The sequence below is a fragment of the Coptis chinensis genome, chromosome 7 (assembly GCF_015680905.1).
Source record: "Coptis chinensis isolate HL-2020 chromosome 7, ASM1568090v1, whole genome shotgun sequence".
Taxonomy (NCBI): domain Eukaryota; kingdom Viridiplantae; phylum Streptophyta; class Magnoliopsida; order Ranunculales; family Ranunculaceae; genus Coptis; species Coptis chinensis.
In genome coordinates, this window is record NC_141462.1 from 14,872,664 (window position 1) to 14,891,271 (window position 18,608).

At 40.5% G+C, this 18,608-nt stretch overlaps 1 protein-coding gene across 1 annotated transcript; it reads left to right on the plus strand.

The window, feature by feature from the left end:
* Positions 1 to 1,127: 1,127 nt before the first annotated feature.
* On the plus strand, positions 1,128 to 14,438 carry LOC147486191 (uncharacterized). Its single transcript, XM_086574901.1, has 4 exons — positions 1,128 to 1,162; positions 8,809 to 9,429; positions 9,701 to 10,669; positions 14,211 to 14,438. The coding sequence occupies exons 2-3, from the start codon at positions 8,880 to 8,882 to the stop codon at positions 10,342 to 10,344; spliced, it is 1,194 nt and encodes a 397-aa protein (XP_086431027.1). The 5' UTR covers positions 1,128 to 1,162; positions 8,809 to 8,879; the 3' UTR covers positions 10,345 to 10,669; positions 14,211 to 14,438.
* Positions 14,439 to 18,608: the final 4,170 nt, after the last annotated feature.

The window sequence follows — 18,608 nt, forward strand, 5'->3', positions numbered from 1 at the left end:
TTGGAGGAACAGCATGTTTGAAAGTAGAACTTGTACGGATACCTTCTTACCCTTAGGATGCGGTCCGGGTAGCCATGGAGTTTGAAACATGTTTCAATAGCGTGATTATCTCCATTACAATGGCTACATTTGCCCTCCTTTCTTCAAGTCGGTGAGATAAATTTCTGCGGCACCATAGCGACGCTTATCCAGTGAGTGCTGCTTGCCCATCATAGCATCATTCCGGTTGGCTTCAGCACATATCATGGCATAAGTCGTTTGAAGATTTGGGAGAGGGACTGTGGAAAGAACGCGACTGCGAATCCCATCCAAGTAAGAGTCTAAACCAGCAAGAAAGGCATACACTCGTTGGGAATTGACTTTGGATGTATATCGCCCAATATCAGTGGGACACTCCATAATACAGTCATCAATGACATCATATTCCTGCCATAATTTGCATAACTTCCCAAAATATTGAATAATAGTGCCACTATTTTGACGAATAGATAATACCTCACAATGCAATTGGTATGCTTTGGAAGCATCTTGACTGACAGTAGGTGAGCTTAGCAAGTATCCCGATTTTCCTTTGCAGTGGATAATCTGAGAAACAAGGATCTGATATCCTTAGTCATGGCATCAAGCAACCATGATTTAATCATACAGTTGTCGTCCTCCCAAACCTCATATTCAGGGGAGGAAGTGTCATTTGGAGCAGCCTTAGTTCGGAGATGAATCCCCCCGCCTTCCCGCCTCGAAGTTTATTCGAGCATTTAAGGACCACTCAATGTAGTTCATGCCATCTAGGCATTCAGGGGTTAACAAGGATAATATTTCGATAACCATTACTCGTTCTCTCACGGGTAATGCGTTTTCAAGTGTAGACATGGTGTGTAGGCGTGGGAAAAGAGCGAAGAAGATGGCTGCTAGGGTTTGTAGAGTGGATCGATACCTATTATCGATACCATGTAAAAGTATTATTTCTTGTATATTTCTTGTAACCATTACATGAGTTTATATAGACTAATTGTTACCAGTAAATCCCATAATTCTAGGAGAAGAATAAGGGATTGATACCATTCTATGGGAAGTTTCCTATCACGTAATTATATGATAGGAAACTTGATATATATCCTAACAATATATTCATGGAGAACTGCTTATGTTTACGCCCATCACGGTACTTCCCTCTCCCTTTTTCAGTGTTTTTTTTTTTAATTACAGAGACCTATTGAGATCACCTTGTTTTCCTGTGATAACAATATTGTTTTTTATTCATTACTTATTAAGGTTGAAATGAACATATATTCAGAATCATTTGAAGGACCTTGTGATCTATTTCTAGTTCCATACTAATTTTACCTATTGCTGTTTTTGGGATTGTCAAAAAGTTGCTTATCAACTCGAATATAATTCAATTACCACAGAATGGATCCTATGCATGTTTTATTGAAAAGAAGGATTCCGTTGGGTGGGTTAGTTGACATGTTGGAAGAACATTAGTTAGTTTGAATCAAGGACGAATATTTCCATGTCTGGCAATATAATGTGTACCCCAAATTCCAGTATATATCGATATATTGAAAATATTTATCTTTTTGGTGAACCAGTCAAAATATTGTTATGTATCATATATCTCGGAAATACTGGTCAAACAGTAAAAAAAAATAGTCAAACCGTCAAAAAGTCAAACTGAGTCAAATTATATATATCAAATATATTGGATATATAGCTAATATAAAGATATATATTTCATTTCAGAAAAAAACTACAATATTCGGTGGAGATATATAGAATATTTCTATACCGGGTACCCAAAAACCGATATATATAGCGGATATTTTCGGCCTCGGTTTGAATTGAAGGGGGTGTTGGGTGGAATGTGGTTGTAGTCCTGTACTCCTGTATGGCTGTATACATAATTGGTATAAGAAGCAAATTTTGGAGAGTTTGGCTTGTACATTAGTTACTATGCTAATTAAGGGATATAGTATGTTTTTATAGTGAACTCAGATTTAACCCAATGCACACATTAAAGAAATGTGTAGTTCTCTCGTGGATACTATTTTCGATAACAAGCATGTTTATAGAGATTTGTGCGACGCTGGTATGGCAGGTCAAAAACTTGTAATAACTAGTATCAAAAAACAGTAATAAGAAAGCAAGTAAAACTTATCACTGAGGATTGTGCTCGGCACAATTTCCTTAAGACGAAAAAAACGCCCGGTATGGTTCTTTGCCGACCCTCAAAGCGCCTCTCGGGATACAACAATGGATGAGCGTGTCACCAGCCAATGACCTGCTCAGTAGAAACTCTCAGCATACTCCAGACGAGGTTTTTGATTTGAAGAACAATAAGCTGTGTTGTGATCAGTAAGGGGAAAGATTTTGAAACGGTTACAGTTTTAGTTTTGGAAAGAAGACCAAAAGATTCCGCAAAAACAAGTCCAGTACTCGCACCCACGCGAAGCCCAATTGGGTGGATTTGCACCCCCCCTGCGGCGACGTGTGTGGGCACACGCGCACTAAGGTTTTCTAGAGCTCCCACCTCCCGAGAGCCCCCAAACCAAGGAGGCCTTGTGTGCTGAAGCCTCCTTTATATCTCTACACTATCCCTCCATAAGGATACAACCAATATAAACTTAAGAGTCTTAAGTTTAGTAACCAATGTGGGACTAAAGCCCCCCACATTAGAGTGTAGTAGATACAAAAGGTCATGGGTTCAAACCCATGAGGACACAAATTCCTTCACATTTCCAACAATCCCCCACATGAATGGAATTATTAAGAACAGAAGAAAACAAAAAACAAAAACAAGAATGTCTGGAGTATGAAGAAGTTATGAATGGGCTGAAGGTGTCATATGACTTGAACCTTCGCTTGGTGTTTGTCTGTCGGGATTACTAGTTGACCAGTGACCTTAGTCTTGAACTGTTCAACATATATGTAAGCCAAGTCAACAGGTAACACACATAACTTCAAAAAATCATCATAGAGTTCCCTCAGTTGTGCTCGTATAGCCATGAGCTTCCCAGGTTTCATGAGTGCTCTAGAGAACAAGCCTATAAGTTCTCATAGGAAGCGGCTTTACTTCCTCACTCATATAGGTGCCTCTATCGGGGAGTGTCTTTGTATCTTTACACCCCCAATGGAAAAACCAACTATAGAAAGCATTAAGACTATTCACTCACCCTTTAAATGATCTGAGAAGGTACTACTACATCATAGGGATGGGTACGAGTTTTCACTCTAGGTGTAGTACCCCCACAAATCACGCATGAGATAACTTGTTTCCCCATTGAACCTTGATCACGGGATCTCCATTCACGAAGGTTGGGTGTGGGTTATCGGTGATTTAATTAAATAGGCAATTAGTCTTTAATAGACTTTAGCCCCATCCCCTCGATGTACTAAAACCGCTCTCTAGCGGGGCCTTTAGTTAAAGGATCGACTAGATTTTCTTTTGACCTTACAAAGTCAATAGCTATGATGATCCCATCTCTTAACAACTGCCGGCCGCGGTGTTATGTCTTCGACGAATATGTCGAGATTTCCCATTATAGGAAGTATTTTTGGCCCTCAAGATAGCAGCTTGGCTATCACGGTGAATAGAGCAGTGGAGCGAGGTTTAGGCCAAAGCCGGATATCCATCAAAAAATTCGATCCACTCTGCTTCCTCACTAGCTTTGTCTAAAGCTATAAACTTCAGATTCCTTAGTGGAGCGGGCAATGCAAGTTTGCTTAGATGATTTCCAAGACACTGCACCCCTGCCATAGTGAACACATAACCACTAGTGGATTTAGATTCACGAGAATCAGCAATCCAATTGGCATCACTTGTACCCCTCAAGCACACAATTTGGATATCGCCATAATGAACACCATAATTTGAAGTATATTTCAAATATCTCAATACCCTGATAAGAGCATCCCAATGCTCATTGCTGGAATTTATGGTGTATCTACTAAGTTTGCTTACGGCGTAAGCTATGTTGGGTCTAGTGCAGTTCATAAAATACATGAGACTGCCTATAACCCTAGAAAACTCTAAAGGAGATACACCTAATCCAATATTTTTTGTCAAATGTATACTAGGATCATATGGTGTTCTGGCAGGTACACAGTCAAATTGATTAAATCTTTTAAGCATTTTCTCTACATAATGAGATTGAGACAAAGTAATTCCATCAGAATTATACACTATCTTAATGCCAAGAATGACATCAGCGATACCCAAATCTTTTATGTCAAAATGCTTACTCAAAAAAGATTTAGTCTTATTGACGGTCTCTAAACTGGTTCTAATGATCAACATGTCATCCACATATAAACAGATAATTACACCAGATTGTTTCTCAAATTTACAATAAATGCATTTATCTGCCTCATTAATATTAAAACCATTAGAAATTAGCACACTATCAAATTTCTCATGCCACTGTTTAGGAGCTTGTTTGAGACCGTAAAGAGATTTCTTTAGCCTACAAACTTTTCTCTCAAGGCCTTCTAAAACAAACCCTTCTGGCTGATCCATATCTATCTCCTCTTGTAATTCCCCATTTAGAAATGCCGTTTTAACGTCCATTTGGTGAATTACGAGATTACGAGTAGAAGCAAAGGCTATTAACATTCTGATAGATGTAATCCTTGTCACAGGAGAGTAAGTACCAAAGAAATCAAACCCTTCTCTCTGTTTATAGCCTTTTGCTACTAATCTCGCTTTATATTTATCAATGGATCCATCTGCCTTAAGTTTCTTTCTAAATAACCATTTATTCCCAATAGTTTTACAACCAGGGGGCAACTCAACCAGCTCCCAAGTGTTATTGGTTATAATGGACTCATTCACTTAGAATGGCCTCCCTCCAAAAAATGGCATCAGAAGATGACATTGCCTCTAAATAGGTCTGAGGATCATCCTCTACCAAGAAAGTAAGGAAATCAGGTCCAAAAGAGGTGTTAGTCCTAGGTCTCTTGCTCCTCCTGAGTTCAATTTCATCTTCAGCAGAAGAATCTTCTCGAACTCTAGGAGCAAGTGTAGAAGAACTCGGAGTCCCTCCCGATCTCTCAATAAATGGGAATTTATCCTCAAAAAAGACAGCATCCCTAGACTCAATAATGGTATTATCATCAACAAATTTATTTTTAGATTTGAAAACTAAAAACACAGAGGCCTTTGCTATTACGTGTATACCCAATAAAGACACAATCTACAGTTTTAGGGCCAAGTTTAGTCCTCTTGGGTGTTGGTATAGATACCTTAGCCAAACACCCCCACACTTTAAAGAATCTATAAGTCGGTGTCCTATTTTTCCACATCTCATATGGAGTTTTATATCGTGTCTTTAAAAGGTATCTTATTCAGAATATAACGGGCCGTTAGCAAAGCCTCCCCATAGGTTCATAGAAGCCCCGAGCTATTGATCATTGAATTGATCATATCTTTGAGAGTCCTATTTTTCCTCTCTGCTATCCCATTGGATTGGGGAGCATAAAAGGCGATGGTCTCATGTACAATACCATTATTTTCACAAAATTTATTGAAAGGACGAGAATATTCACCTCCTCTATCGGACCTAACTATTTTTATTTTCTTGTCTAACGGTTCTCAACTTCGGTTTTAAAGGAAATAAATTTAGCTAAGCTATCATCCTTACTCTTAAGAAGATAAACATGATGAAACGTGAAGCATCATCAATGAATGTAACAAAATATTTATTACCTCCTCTAGTCATGTAACCTTTAAGATCACATAAGTCGGTGTGAATCAATGCCAACAACTTCGGTGTTTCTTTCTACCTTTTTGAAAGGTTTCCTAGCATATTTAGATTCTACACATACTTCACATCTCTTATTTTCAAAAAATAGTATTCTTGGATATGTTACCTAGATGCATCGGTTTTTAATTGAAACATTATTAAGCGTGTCCAAGTCTACTATGCCACAGATCAAATGACTTCAACCATATAAGAAGAAGTAGATGCTTTATTAAATTCAAAATCGGTTACATTGAGCTTAAACAAGCCTTCATCTAAATAACCTTTACCCACAAAAGGTTCCCCCCTTAGTCGAGAACAAATTTGTCTCGATTTCAAAGACAAGTTTGAACCCCTTCTTACTTAAAGGGAACCCGAAACCAGATTTTTCCTAATATCGGGGAACATAAAGAACATCCTTCAAATTAAGAACATTTCGAAGTGAACTTCAAATTAACAGTCCCTTTTCCTTCAACTCTAGAAGCGGATGAGTTACCCATGAGCGGACTTTCTCCTTCTCCCGAGGAGTGAAGGGATATAAATGCACTTTTAGTGCCATAGATGTGTTTGGTAGCCCGGTGTCTACCCACCGGTCGATCATGTTACTCACCAAGTTAACCTCGGTAACCCGAACGAGAAAAGTTACCATCCCGAACTACATTTGCTTGTGCCTTATCTTTCTTCCCATCATTCGGACCTTTTTTGAATTCTGATCCGGGGCTATATGACCTCGTGATCCGCACACATAGCAATGAATTTCGGGATTGTAAGGTTTCTTTTCAAAGTGAGGTTGGACTTTGTTTATTCTTGTTAGATATGGATTCTTTTACTGGGGAATTTAGTTGATTTAGACTTAGAAGAACTAGCGGCGTTACCTTCAACCGGGTTAGCCTTAGCCTTCATTTTAAAGTCTCCACATTGATTTCAGCCTTCTGTTATCCTCCTCGATCGAAGGTTGACGATCGGATCTTCTAGGGTCATCTCTTTCTTCTTATGTTTGAGAATTTGTTTTGTACTCCTTCCACGAGGAAGGGAGTTTCTCAATTATGGAAGCAACACGGAAACCTTTGCAGATTTTATAACCTTCTGCAAAATCTCATGAATGATTATTTGCGGCTCCTCCACTTGAGAAACAAATGATTTCCCATCTTTCATCTTGAATTCGAAACTTTCCTACAAGAAACTTCTTAGAACCACGCATCTTGATAGCATACTTCTTATCAAGCAAATTCCACATTCGTAGCGATCGTTACACACGGCATAAACATCATACAAATCAAGGGAAAGACAATCAAGTATATAATTTTCGACATAAATAATCTTTCTTTTCCCATCCGTCCACACCACCGAGCGACCGGGTTCATCTTCATTTTCATTGTAAATGGGTTTCTCAATCGAAATCCATTCAACCCGGTTCGAGTAGTCGGATAAAATCGCGATTTTCATCGCGGTAACTAAAATTTCTGCCATAAAAATTTCGGGTTTGATAGACTTACCACTAGGTTTCTCCATCTTAGCGGTATTAAGAACAAAGCGAGCACAATACTAGATAATAACGGATCGTTATTAGACAATCGCTTTTTCGTCTTAAGATTGTAATAACTAGTATCAAAACAAAGTAATAAGAAAGCAAGTAAAACTTATCATCGAGGATTGGTTTCGGCACAATTTCCTTAAATCTAACGCCCGCCCGGTATGGTTCTTTGCCCGACCCTCAGCGCCGCGTCTCGAGGATACAACAATGGATGGCGTGTCACCGACCAATGACACGCTTTCGATAGAAACTACAAAGATACTCGGACGAGGTTTTGATTTGAAGAACAATAAGCTGTGTTCAGCCTGTTTGATAAACAAGAGAGAGTTTGGTTTTATAGATCTGCCACTCACCACTCAAGGCGAGAGTCACGACTCCAGTTTTTAATGTGCGCAAAAAGCATGATCAGTATTTTGAAACGGAGAAGACCAAAAAGATTCCGCAAAAAAAAGTCCAGTACTCGCTCGCACCCACGCGAAGCCCAATTGGGTGGGATTTGCAACCCCGCCCCCACCCTTATCGCAGTTTTCTGGAGCTCCCACCTACCAAGAGCCCCCAAACCAAAGAGGCCTTGTGTGCGCGCAAGCACCTCCTTATATCTCTCTACACTATCCTTCCATAAGGACATAACCAATATAAACTTAAGAGTCTTAAGTTTAGTAACCAATGTGGGACTAAAGCCCCCCACATTAGAGTGTAGTAGATACAAAAGGTCATGGGTTCAAACCCATGAGGACACAAATTCCTTCACATTTCCAACAAAACTGTATATCTTTTTTGTGTATATTGTTGTAGATTATAGTAGAGGAACGAGATCATGAGGTCATTTAGTGTATAACTAGTTTCTATCTGAGATTTTTAATGATCCGTGAGCAATGTGTGTGTCTGTTCTATTTTATTTTATTTTTTTCTGGAAAGGGGGGTGGGGTGGGGTGGATGGATAGTTATCTGCCTTTTAATTAGTTGAAGGGATTCTACCGGTGTCAATGTACTTTAAATTTGCAATGAAGTAACTGTGGTTGCTTTAATGGCTGGAAGATGAAAATCCATGTATAGTCTAATGTCCATCCTGTCGAATTTGGTTTCACTGTCATGGCGATGAACCTGAGTTGTGGTTACATTTGAATGCTTTTCACACACTATGGGACTACATGTTTGATGATTCCTTCCATATTGAGAAAGAAAATAGCTTACATCTTTGGTGATTTGTTCTCCAGATTTATGTAATATATATGATGTCAACCATCGTGTTTATGTGTTTTACTTTCGGGCTTTGGTGAGTGTGCCATAATATTTTTCAGATGCTTTCAGTGTCCTCTTTGATTGATTGTTTTGTCTACCTATGGATTAGATATAGCGTAAGTAAGACTTAAAGAGCTTTTGTTTCCTCTCAGAAAACTGGCAAGTGACATGATCTTTTCCAATTGTAGTACTGTACAAGTAGATAAGAGTTTTTGTCAATTTAAGCAATAACTTTTTCTTTCACCTAGTAGGATCCATATCTACAATCAAGTATTCAGTGTTCTCTTGCTGCAGGAATTTATGTTGGTGATGATAAAGTTGTCCATTTCACCAGAGGAAGAGGCCAAGAAGTGGGCACTGGTACAATGTTGGATGCTCTTCTTGTCAGCTCAGGACCTGCTCGATATCTAGTTTCTTGCACTGTCTGCACACAGCTAGAAGAAGGTAATGGTGTTGTGTCATCCTGCCTTAATTGCTTCCTTTCTGGTGGAGTTTTGTACCGCTTTGAGTATGAAGTCAGCCCTGCTCTCTTTCTAGCAAACGCACGAGGTGGAACCTGCACTCTAGCAGTGTCAGACCCAGATGAGATTGTGGTTCACCGAGCCACCTATTTGCTTACGAATGGATTTGGGTGCTACAATATATTCAAAAAAAATTGTGAGGACTTTGCTATCTACTGCAAGACTGGTCTACTTGTTATTGATCAAGGAATTGTAGGTCTGAGCGGGCAGGCAGGGTCGATTATAAGTGGGAGTGAAGCTGTTCTAACAGCACGCCGTTATACTACTAATGTGTATGGGATGGTGGCAGTTGGTGTAGGGGTGTACTGTGCTAGTCGATATGCTGCTGACATTAGCAGGAGGAACGCTGTGATTAAAGTGGAGGCAGAGGATCTGGCGACAAGGTTGGCAACAGGTAGGCTCCAAGTTGCTTAGACAATGGCCATTGTGCCTGTGGTTTGTTGAGATGTTGGTTATAGTCCCACATGGGATATGTGAAGTATAAATGTTCCTGGGCCTCTCCACTCATCACCATTAGGTTTTAAGTTGGATGCTCATCTTTCACATAGTATCAGAGCATTCGATCTGATCCTCCTTGATTTATTTTTTGCTCTCTTGTGAGAGTATTCTCTCGTTCGTTTCTGTTATTTCTCACAGAAATCCTCTTTCGATCGTTATGTCTACAGATTCAAGTAGCACTGTAACATCAACTGGAGATCCTCTTACTGGTGTGACAACTAAAGGTTTTTGTGTTTCAAACACCAATTCACCATTTTACATTCACCCATCAGACGGTCCATGGATGGTTATTGTGTCTCAAGTTCTCAATGGCAACAACTATCCAGCATGGTGTCGTGCAATGAGGATGGCCTTGGCTGCAAAGAATAAACTTGGTCTTGTCTATGGAACAATTCCCAAGTCAACTACTTCTGAAGAGAAGTTTGCTGAATGGGAACGTTGCAACGATATGGTGCTTTCATGGTTATTGAACTCTATTTCTACTGATATTGTTAATAGCGTAATTTACACTGATACTGCGAAAGATGTTTGGGATGATCTACGTAGTCGTTTCTCTCAAGGAAATCCAGCTCGGATTTTCCAGATCAAACTAGACATTTACAATCACCATCAAGAGGAGGCTTCTATAACAACCTACTTTACAAAACTGAAGGCTTTGTGGGATGAACTTGGTTCTTATAATACCATTCCCGATTGCACTTGTGGGTCGGCAAAAGCAACACAAGAGTTACACCAAAAAGAGCTTGTCATTCAATTTTTGATGGGGTTAAATGACTTGTACGCACCTCTTCGAAGTCAGATCTTGGCCTAGGGTATACCTCCCCTTGGCACAGTGTATTCTCTATTATTGCAAGAAGAAATGCAACATGAGGTTCATGTTGCCCCACCTACGCAACCAGAATCTGTTGCTTTGGCTGTTTCTAAAGCTACTTCTAGTACCTCTATTCAAGATAAATATCGCCCTCCACCTGCTCAATACAAGTGTGACCATTGTCACAGAATTGGACACACAATCGACAGATGCTACGAGCTTCATGGTTTTCCGCCCAAACAGGCCAACTCTGCTCTTTCACCTTCTTTTAGTGATGCTTTTCCGTCAAACAAATGTGAAGTGAAGTATCAACAAAATCTCGCAGGTAATTTTATTTGTTGTTCAAACTCAACATCATCTTCTTGGGTTATTGACACGGGTGCATCCAATCACATTACATCATCCATTCATTCTTTGTCTAATGTTATATCTATCTCACCCAATCAGCCTGTTCGATTACCAAATGGTGATTTCTCTCGTATTTCTCATTAAGACCGTGCTACAATTTCTGATAAGATTTGTCATGATAATGTCCTTTGAGTGCCTGAATTCACTTTTAATCGTTTGTCCGTGAGAAAAATAACAAAATCTAAATCTTTAAATTGTGCAGTTATTTATTTTTTTTTTGGATTTTTGTGTCTTTCAGAACCTTACCACAAAACAAATGATTGGATTCGGTAAAGAGGTCTTTACTACTTTCATTCAACAACTTTCTCTCCTAGTGTTTTGGTTACTCAGCATGGCAAATCTTTTGACTTACGGCACTGGTGTTTGGGTCACCCTTCAGCTTCTCGTTTAAATCTAAGACTATCTGTCTCTAGTTGTTCCAATTCCTTTTGTTCTGTATGCCTGTTAGCTAAGCATACTTGCTTACCTTTTCCCAACGAGAATAATTGATGTAATGAACCGTTTAAGTTAATTCATGTTGATATTTGGGGTGACTATTTTGTTCCTTCAATTTCTGGGGTGACTATAGACGTTGCACTTGGGTTTATTTTTTAATGAAGCACAAATCTAAAACTTTTATGCGATTGTTAAAACTCAATTTGAAGTACCGTTAGAAGAGTTTGAAGTGATAATGGTCTTGAACCAAACCATCTTATAACCATTTACGAGTTTTCGGGCGTTTGCGTTATGCTCAGAATTTCTCCTAAAAGACACAAATATTCTCGTCGTGCAATTAAAGGGGTGTTCGTTGGGTATCCTTTTGCACAACGCGGGTATCGTGTGTATCACTTAGAGAAACATGTTGTATTTACTAATAGAGATGTCACCTTTCAGGACTCTGCTTTTCCTTTTCAGGAGCACTCTATTCAACCATTACAACCTACTGTAGTTCTTCCCACTCCTGCTAGTGGTATACATGTAGGTTGTAGCACGTCCTCGTGACAATAACTCCTATGTTCCCATTTCCACCCATGACAGTGACACTTAAATTTTTCCAAATTCACCTGGTCAAGTTTTACCCACTGTTTCCACCCATGCTAATGAGGGCACATTACCCTCTACTCATGCGCCTCTTGCTCCTCTTCGTCGGTCTACACGACCACATAATAAACCACCACACCTTGTCACCTTAAAAAAGATTATGTAAGACCCCTATTTTATATTTACATTATCTGCGTAACAATATTTAATATTTTTTGTATTTGACTGTATTTTTCTGGTCAACGTGCTAGCGTGTGGAATACCAAATAGTAATTTCGAATAATGTTAATATAGGAAACTAGTATTTGAATTTTGAATGTGGGTAGTTTATCTTTAATTTTTGGAAAGCTTTAAATAAAAAGGAAACAAGGTATTAACCTAAGGAAGATAAAAGATATAATACTTTTAATAGAAATAATATTTCCATAGTTAGGATATAAGAATATTTAGTAATTTGGAAGTTAAGGAGAATATAGGGTGTCTCGGAGGAACTAGCTTTTCGAAAAACCACACACACAAGCTTCTAACAAAAAGCGGAGAAGAACGCGGTTTTGAGCTAATTTGGGATTGGTTCTCTTATTTTTTTCTTCGATATTTTTACATTTGCCGATAACACGAGGGGAAGTGAGTAGTTTATTTTTTTGTATTTTTCCGATATAGAGACATGAGTGGTATGCGTCCAAAAGCTGATTACGTTTCATCTTTAGTTTTTCGCCATTTTTCTCTTCAAAGAGTAATCCAATTGTGTATGTTTGAAACTTCGATAGATTGTTAGTATTGTTAACACCATTAGGTGGTGGTAAAGGGAGGCGTGAGCCCCTAACCTCCTCCTATGTAAAAACGCCATTACTGCCATTACTGTGATACTGAGGAATTTGACTTTTGTGTATTTATTTTCGTGTTTGAACTGTTTTGTTGTATTGTGGGTTGGTGGTTTGATGTACGGTGGTAGTGGGGAGTTTGTGGGGGTTTGAAAGCTTCAAAAATATTAATGGCGGTCGGATCTAGGATTTGGGGGATGGCGGAAATCGGGGGTTACTTGGTGAAGTAAAGTGGTGGGGTTTTTCACCCACATAATTTTAAGCTTAGTTAGTGGTGGGTGGTGTGTGAAGGATTATTGGGGGTGTTTGGAAGTAGCGGTACATTCTTTGCGAAAGGGATGACGTGAGGCGACCCGGTGCTCAGTCATTTGTTTAGTTTTTGACTTAGGACTAATTAGTTGGGCGGACCCTATCGAGTTTTGGTTGGGCGGTTTACAAGGTTTATGTGAAATTTGGTCCTAAAATTTGAATTGGGTTGCATGGGATCTAGTTAGTTTTGAGATTTCTAGTTGGGCGGATCGGTTTATGGGCGGGTTAAACCGGTCGGTTTAGCTAGTCGCTTAGGACCGGGGTTTGAACTCTTTTTAAATATGGGTTTGGGTGAGGGCCGGGAGGAATGACCACGGTTAGGACCGTCATTTATTGGGTTATTTGTTGACCCGTTGATTTGTTGACTTTTTTAAAAATGTTATAGATTGATTTTATGGACCAATCCGATGATAGGATGTGGGTGACTCTTGTATAAACTTGTTTGTCAATTATTTAATATAGATTTGGCGTCGATCTTGTGTAAATTTTGACGCGTGAAGATAGAAATTTTAAGATGCATAGAATAAATTACGTAACGAAAATCCACAGAACCTAGCTACCCAACTCATGTGACTTGCCACTGTGTGGCGTGTGCATTTGATTGCCCATACGGCGTTTTAAAGAAATTTGAATGGCCCTTACCGCATAACCGAATAATGGCTCGATTATTCCGTTCGCAAAATAGAACGAGACGCGCGATATTTTATGCCAAATAGTGGCATTACTTGCATAATGGCTTTCGTGTGAGGGTTATCTGGTGTGCGGCATCCCGCTCAGAGTAGTTACGCACGGAGTGGTACATTATGTAAGGGGAGGCATGTGGATGTACATGTTCGGCGTTGGGTAGCGATTGTGGTAGCCAGTAAACTAGGTAAAACATAGAGACGACGGGTTATTAGGGACACTTGATAAATGTTACTGCCATGATATTTTTCCTCAGGCGTGGTTATTGATTTAAGACTTTCAAGTTAAGTTTCATTATTGTTATGATTATTACTAATTGCTTGCAGGAAAATGGGTTAAACTAATTATTCTTGCAGAGAGGACCCACTCTGTGATAGAGCATGCATAAAGGTAAGTACTAGGCTGACATAAGTTATTTACTCTTAGTTAGAAGTTAAGGTGCCTTTATGAAGGAACTAACTACCTTAAGCTTAGGCGCATCGGTGGAGGAACTACCTGCCATGTAAAGAATGAAATATTATGTATATCTAAATGGTTTTATTAAGGCTACTCATACCAGCATTATTTATAATGTTGACCTGATTTGCATGTTTGCTAATTAAGTGTGTTCTTATATGAACATAGTCGATCAGCCTGGACAGGGTTAGCTGATGTTCGAGAAGGTGGCGTGCTGCTCGTGATTGATGTTAGCTTTTATCTTTAATAAGATGTCGTTTCATTTTTCCTCAGAGATGTAGTGGAATTTGTTGGGGACATATGTTTAATTTATTTTTCCGAATTCTTAAGTTAAGAAGTTTGTAACTTAATTTTTGATCACAAGTTTTCTTAATGATGAGTGGATTGTTTTGAGTACTTTATTGTTTAGTTTTTCCGCATGGGTTATTATCCATTAGGGTTATGATATAGATTGGGTTGTGAGGTTGTTGTCACATCTCGGATATCGAGGAGTCGGATATCATTATTATTATCTGATTTATCGAAATTCGGGGTGTGACAGTTTGGTATCGGAGCATTTGGTTAGCTTAGATTGGGAAGATCTAAGTGATCCTCGGATATGGATTATGGGTAATAGTGTTGAGTGTTTTGGGGGTTTTTGTGGATATTAATAGGAGTTTTGTTTGAACTGTAGATCGTGGTTGAGACACGAGCTAGCAATGGTACTGAACATGTATGGAACGCTCTATCCGGATGATGAGGGGGACGATTAACTTCGGCTCTGTATGAGCCGTCTTGAGAATAATCTGAGGGAATCATAATGGTCCATTTTGCTAAAGCGTAATAAGGACTTTGCCAACTGGGTTGTAAGAGGTTCACTTTGGAACCCTTGGCCCTCTTGTAGCCGAAGCTTGGCTTAAAGCTTGCGAGATGATTTTCAAGTGCATGGATCTGACAGAGGTTCTGAAGCAGGAGTTGGCGCCCTATCAGTTGGACAATGCAGCACAGTTTTGGTGGATGTCTATTCTTCCACATGTTGATCGCCGTCGATGTCTTGGATGAGTTCGGGAGAAGTTTGAGGCTAGGTTTATTCCCCGTGCCGTGAGGAACGAAGGCGAAGAGTTCAGCGACTCAATGAGGCGCGGTCGGCGGCCGGTTGAGCAGTATGTTACCAGTTCAATGAGTTGTCAAGGTTTGCTACTTATCGGTGGATACTCCGAGAAGAAGAATAGAAAGTTTATCAAGGGATTGAACCCTTACTTGTTGAGGTCATTACTTCCTTTCGGCAAAGGACACTTTTGTGAGTTTTGAATCTTGCTTTGATGTATGAGGAGCGAGAACAAGGAGTTTTCGTGAAATACAAAGGGTAAAGGGAGGAGCTAGTGATTCGGACATTACGGACCACATCGTGGTCATAGTGGGGGCCCGGGTACGGACACGGGCGTATGGTCGGGGAAACGGGGGACCCAACAGATCAGTAGAGACCCGATGAGGGAAATGGTTTCAGAGGCGGAAATCGCGATCGAAATCGTCCAGCGGAATCAATATCGAGAATCGACCGGGAAATGGCAATCGAGACAGGTTACCAAGGTCAACCACAATGAGAATGGGCCGGTTTAGGCCCCGGATGGCGGTGAATCATCGCCCCAATTTCGGGCAAGCTGCTATAAATGTGGACGGCGACGGGACACCCGGGCTAGTACTGCCCACATGGATCAGAGGCGAGCGAGGGACGGCGAGGGGCGAGGCACCACCCGGCTCGTGCCTTCCGCGGTATTGCGGGGGAAAATAGCGGTACTTTTGCTACATCTCATGCTGATCTTAGAGTTCTATTTGACAGTGCGTCTCATTCTTTCATTTCGTCATTTCGTTGAAAAAGAAAATGTTAAAACCACCCCTCCCTAAACCTTTACGTGTTGAAACACCATTAGGAGGTTCAGTGACTTTGTATGATTACTGTAAGGGCTTTGAGATCTCTTTTATGGGTCGTGAGTTCGTAGTAGACCTTGTAGTTTTGGGTTTCGAAGGTTTTCACTTCATATTAGGAATGGATTGGTTAAGTAAGAACTATGCTACCTTAGATTGTGCTGCGAGGTCCATTTCTTTTAGTAGCCCTGGATTTCCTTTTGCCACTTATGAGTGCGGTACTCGGGGAGATTCGGTGATGACTAGTTTCCTGTATTCGGTGGAAATATCGGAAAAGGACATTAGTGTGGTGGAAGTGGTATGCGATTATACCGACGTTTTTCAGGAGATCCCTGGACTGCCGCCTAAGCGAGAGGTAGAGTTTCGGATAGACTTGCTACCAGGGACAGCTCAATTTCCAAGTCGTGTCTGGTGGTGCCAAAGCAGCTGGATGAGATGAAAGTTCAACTTGAGGAGTTGTTGCAGAAAGGGTAACCCTTGTTGTTTGTGTTTGACTTTTGTTGTGGTATGCTGTGTGCTTATTATTTATTATTATGTGTTGATATAAGTATAAACCTTTTAAGGTGTGTATGAACTAGGTTTATATGTCCAGTAAGTAACTTCGCCGGGTCGCACTGCCAGCTATCTTCGCGGTCCAAGAAGGATGGTACTTTGAGGATGTGTATTGACTATAGGGAGCTGAACGAGGCGATGATCAAGAACAAGTACCCATTGCCCAGGATAGATGACCTCCTAGATCAACTAAAAGGGGCAGTGATATTCTCACAGTTTGACTTGAGGACTGGGTACTATCAGATGAGTGTTGAAGAGCGAGTATTTCTCTCCACGACTTTAAAATTTTCGCTATGGGTTGTACGAGTTTCCTGTTATGCCATTTGGACTGACTAATGCACCTACATTCTTTATGGACTTGATGAATTGGGTGTTCCATCCGTATTTGGACAGGTTCGTTATTATTTTCATTGACGACATTCTCGTGTACTCCAAGAGTGTTGAGGAGCACAAGGAACATCTGCGGATAGTGTTCTGATTCGAGGGGAGCAAAGTTATATGCAAAGTTCAAGCAAGTGCCATTTTTGGGTGGCTGAAGTCAGATTTCTGGGGCATGTGATATCGAGTAAGGGGATAGCAGCAGACCCCGAGAAGGTTGTAGCGGTTAAAGAGTGGAAGCAACCTACTAATGCCACTGAAGTTAGGAGTTTCTTAGGATTGGCCGGGTATTATAGGAGGTTCATAGAGAAGTTTTCTCTTATTTAACGCACCGATGACACGGTTATTTCGGAAGAATATTAAGTTCTTGTGGAATGATGATTGTGAACGAGCATTCCAAGAGTTGAAACAAAGATTGACTCTGGCCGATCTTAGTTATTCCCATTCGAGGCGGGAAGTTGGTGGTTTTTACTGATGCTAGCGGTACGGGTTTGGGATGTGTTTTGATGCAGGACCAGAAGGTGGTTTCTTACGCATCTAGACAATTGAAGCTCCATGAGAGGCGATATCCTACGCATGATTTGGAGCTGGCGGCAGTGGTATTTGCTTTGAAGGTATGACGACACTACCTATATGGGGAGAGATTTGAGTTGTACACGGATCACAAAAGCTTGAAGTACTTGTACTCACAGAAGGAGCTGAACATGAGACAACAGAGGTGGATGGAGTATTAGCAGTTATGACTTTGAGATTCTTTACCATCCTGGTAAGGGAAATGTGGTAGCTGATGCTTTGAGTAGGCAACACAGTGTGATGACTTCACTTATGGTGCAAGAGTGGAAGTCACTTGAGATTTTGGCTTCAGTAGATTTGCATGTTGAGTCGGAGACGGCTAGAGCTTTTGTTGGCAGCTTGACAGTCCAGCCTTCCTTGGTGAGTAAGGTTTTGAACCTATAGATGGGTGATCTTTCTTTGGTACAGCGTTTGGGTGACTTAGTGGTGGATCTTCTCGATGATTGCCCTACCGATTGGTCAGTAGATTCTGATGGTGCTTTGAGGATCCGGAATAGACTTTGTGTTCCGAATAATGTTGAGTTAAAGAGGGAGATATTGGATGAGGCTCATAGGTCTCGATTCACTATTCATCCCGGGGGTACGAAGATGTATCATGACTTGAAGAGGACTTTCTGATGGGAAGGTATGAAGAGAGATGTGGGAGAGTATGTGTCTCGTTGTTTCATGTGTCGGTTAGGTGAGGCAGAGCATCAAAGGCCTTCGGGTTTTGTTGCAACCTTTGGAGATTCCCCGTGGAAATGGGAACAAATCTCAATAGACTTTCGTGGATGGATTACCTAAGTCCCGCAGGAAATGAGTCTATTTGGGTTATTGTAGATCGATTGACCGAAATCTGCTCACTTTATTCGACAAGTGCGGTGAAAACACCGATAGTTTGGCGTGAAGTACATTCGAGAGGTTGTGAGACTCCATGGCGCACTGTTTCCATTGTCTCGATAGAGATCCACTTTTGCATCGAGTTTTGGGAGAGCTTTCAGCGTGCTATGGGCCGGCTAAACTTGAGCCTGACGATATCACCTTCGCACCGGACGGACAAACAGAGCGGGTGAATCAGATATTGGAGGACATGTTGCGGGCATGTGTCCTTGATTTCAGAGGCAGTTGGGAGGAACATATTCCTTTTGTTGAGTTTGCGTATAATAATAGTTTTCACTC

Bases quoted from the DNA above. Each gene is read 5' to 3' on its own strand.
- LOC147486191 (XM_086574901.1), top strand. From the start codon at position 8,880: ATGTTGGATGCTCTTCTTGTCAGCTCAGGACCTGCTCGATATCTAGTT. The intron at 9,430-9,700 runs GTAGGCTCCAAG...TTATGTCTACAG, and splicing joins GGCGACAAGGTTGGCAACAG to ATTCAAGTAGCACTGTAACA.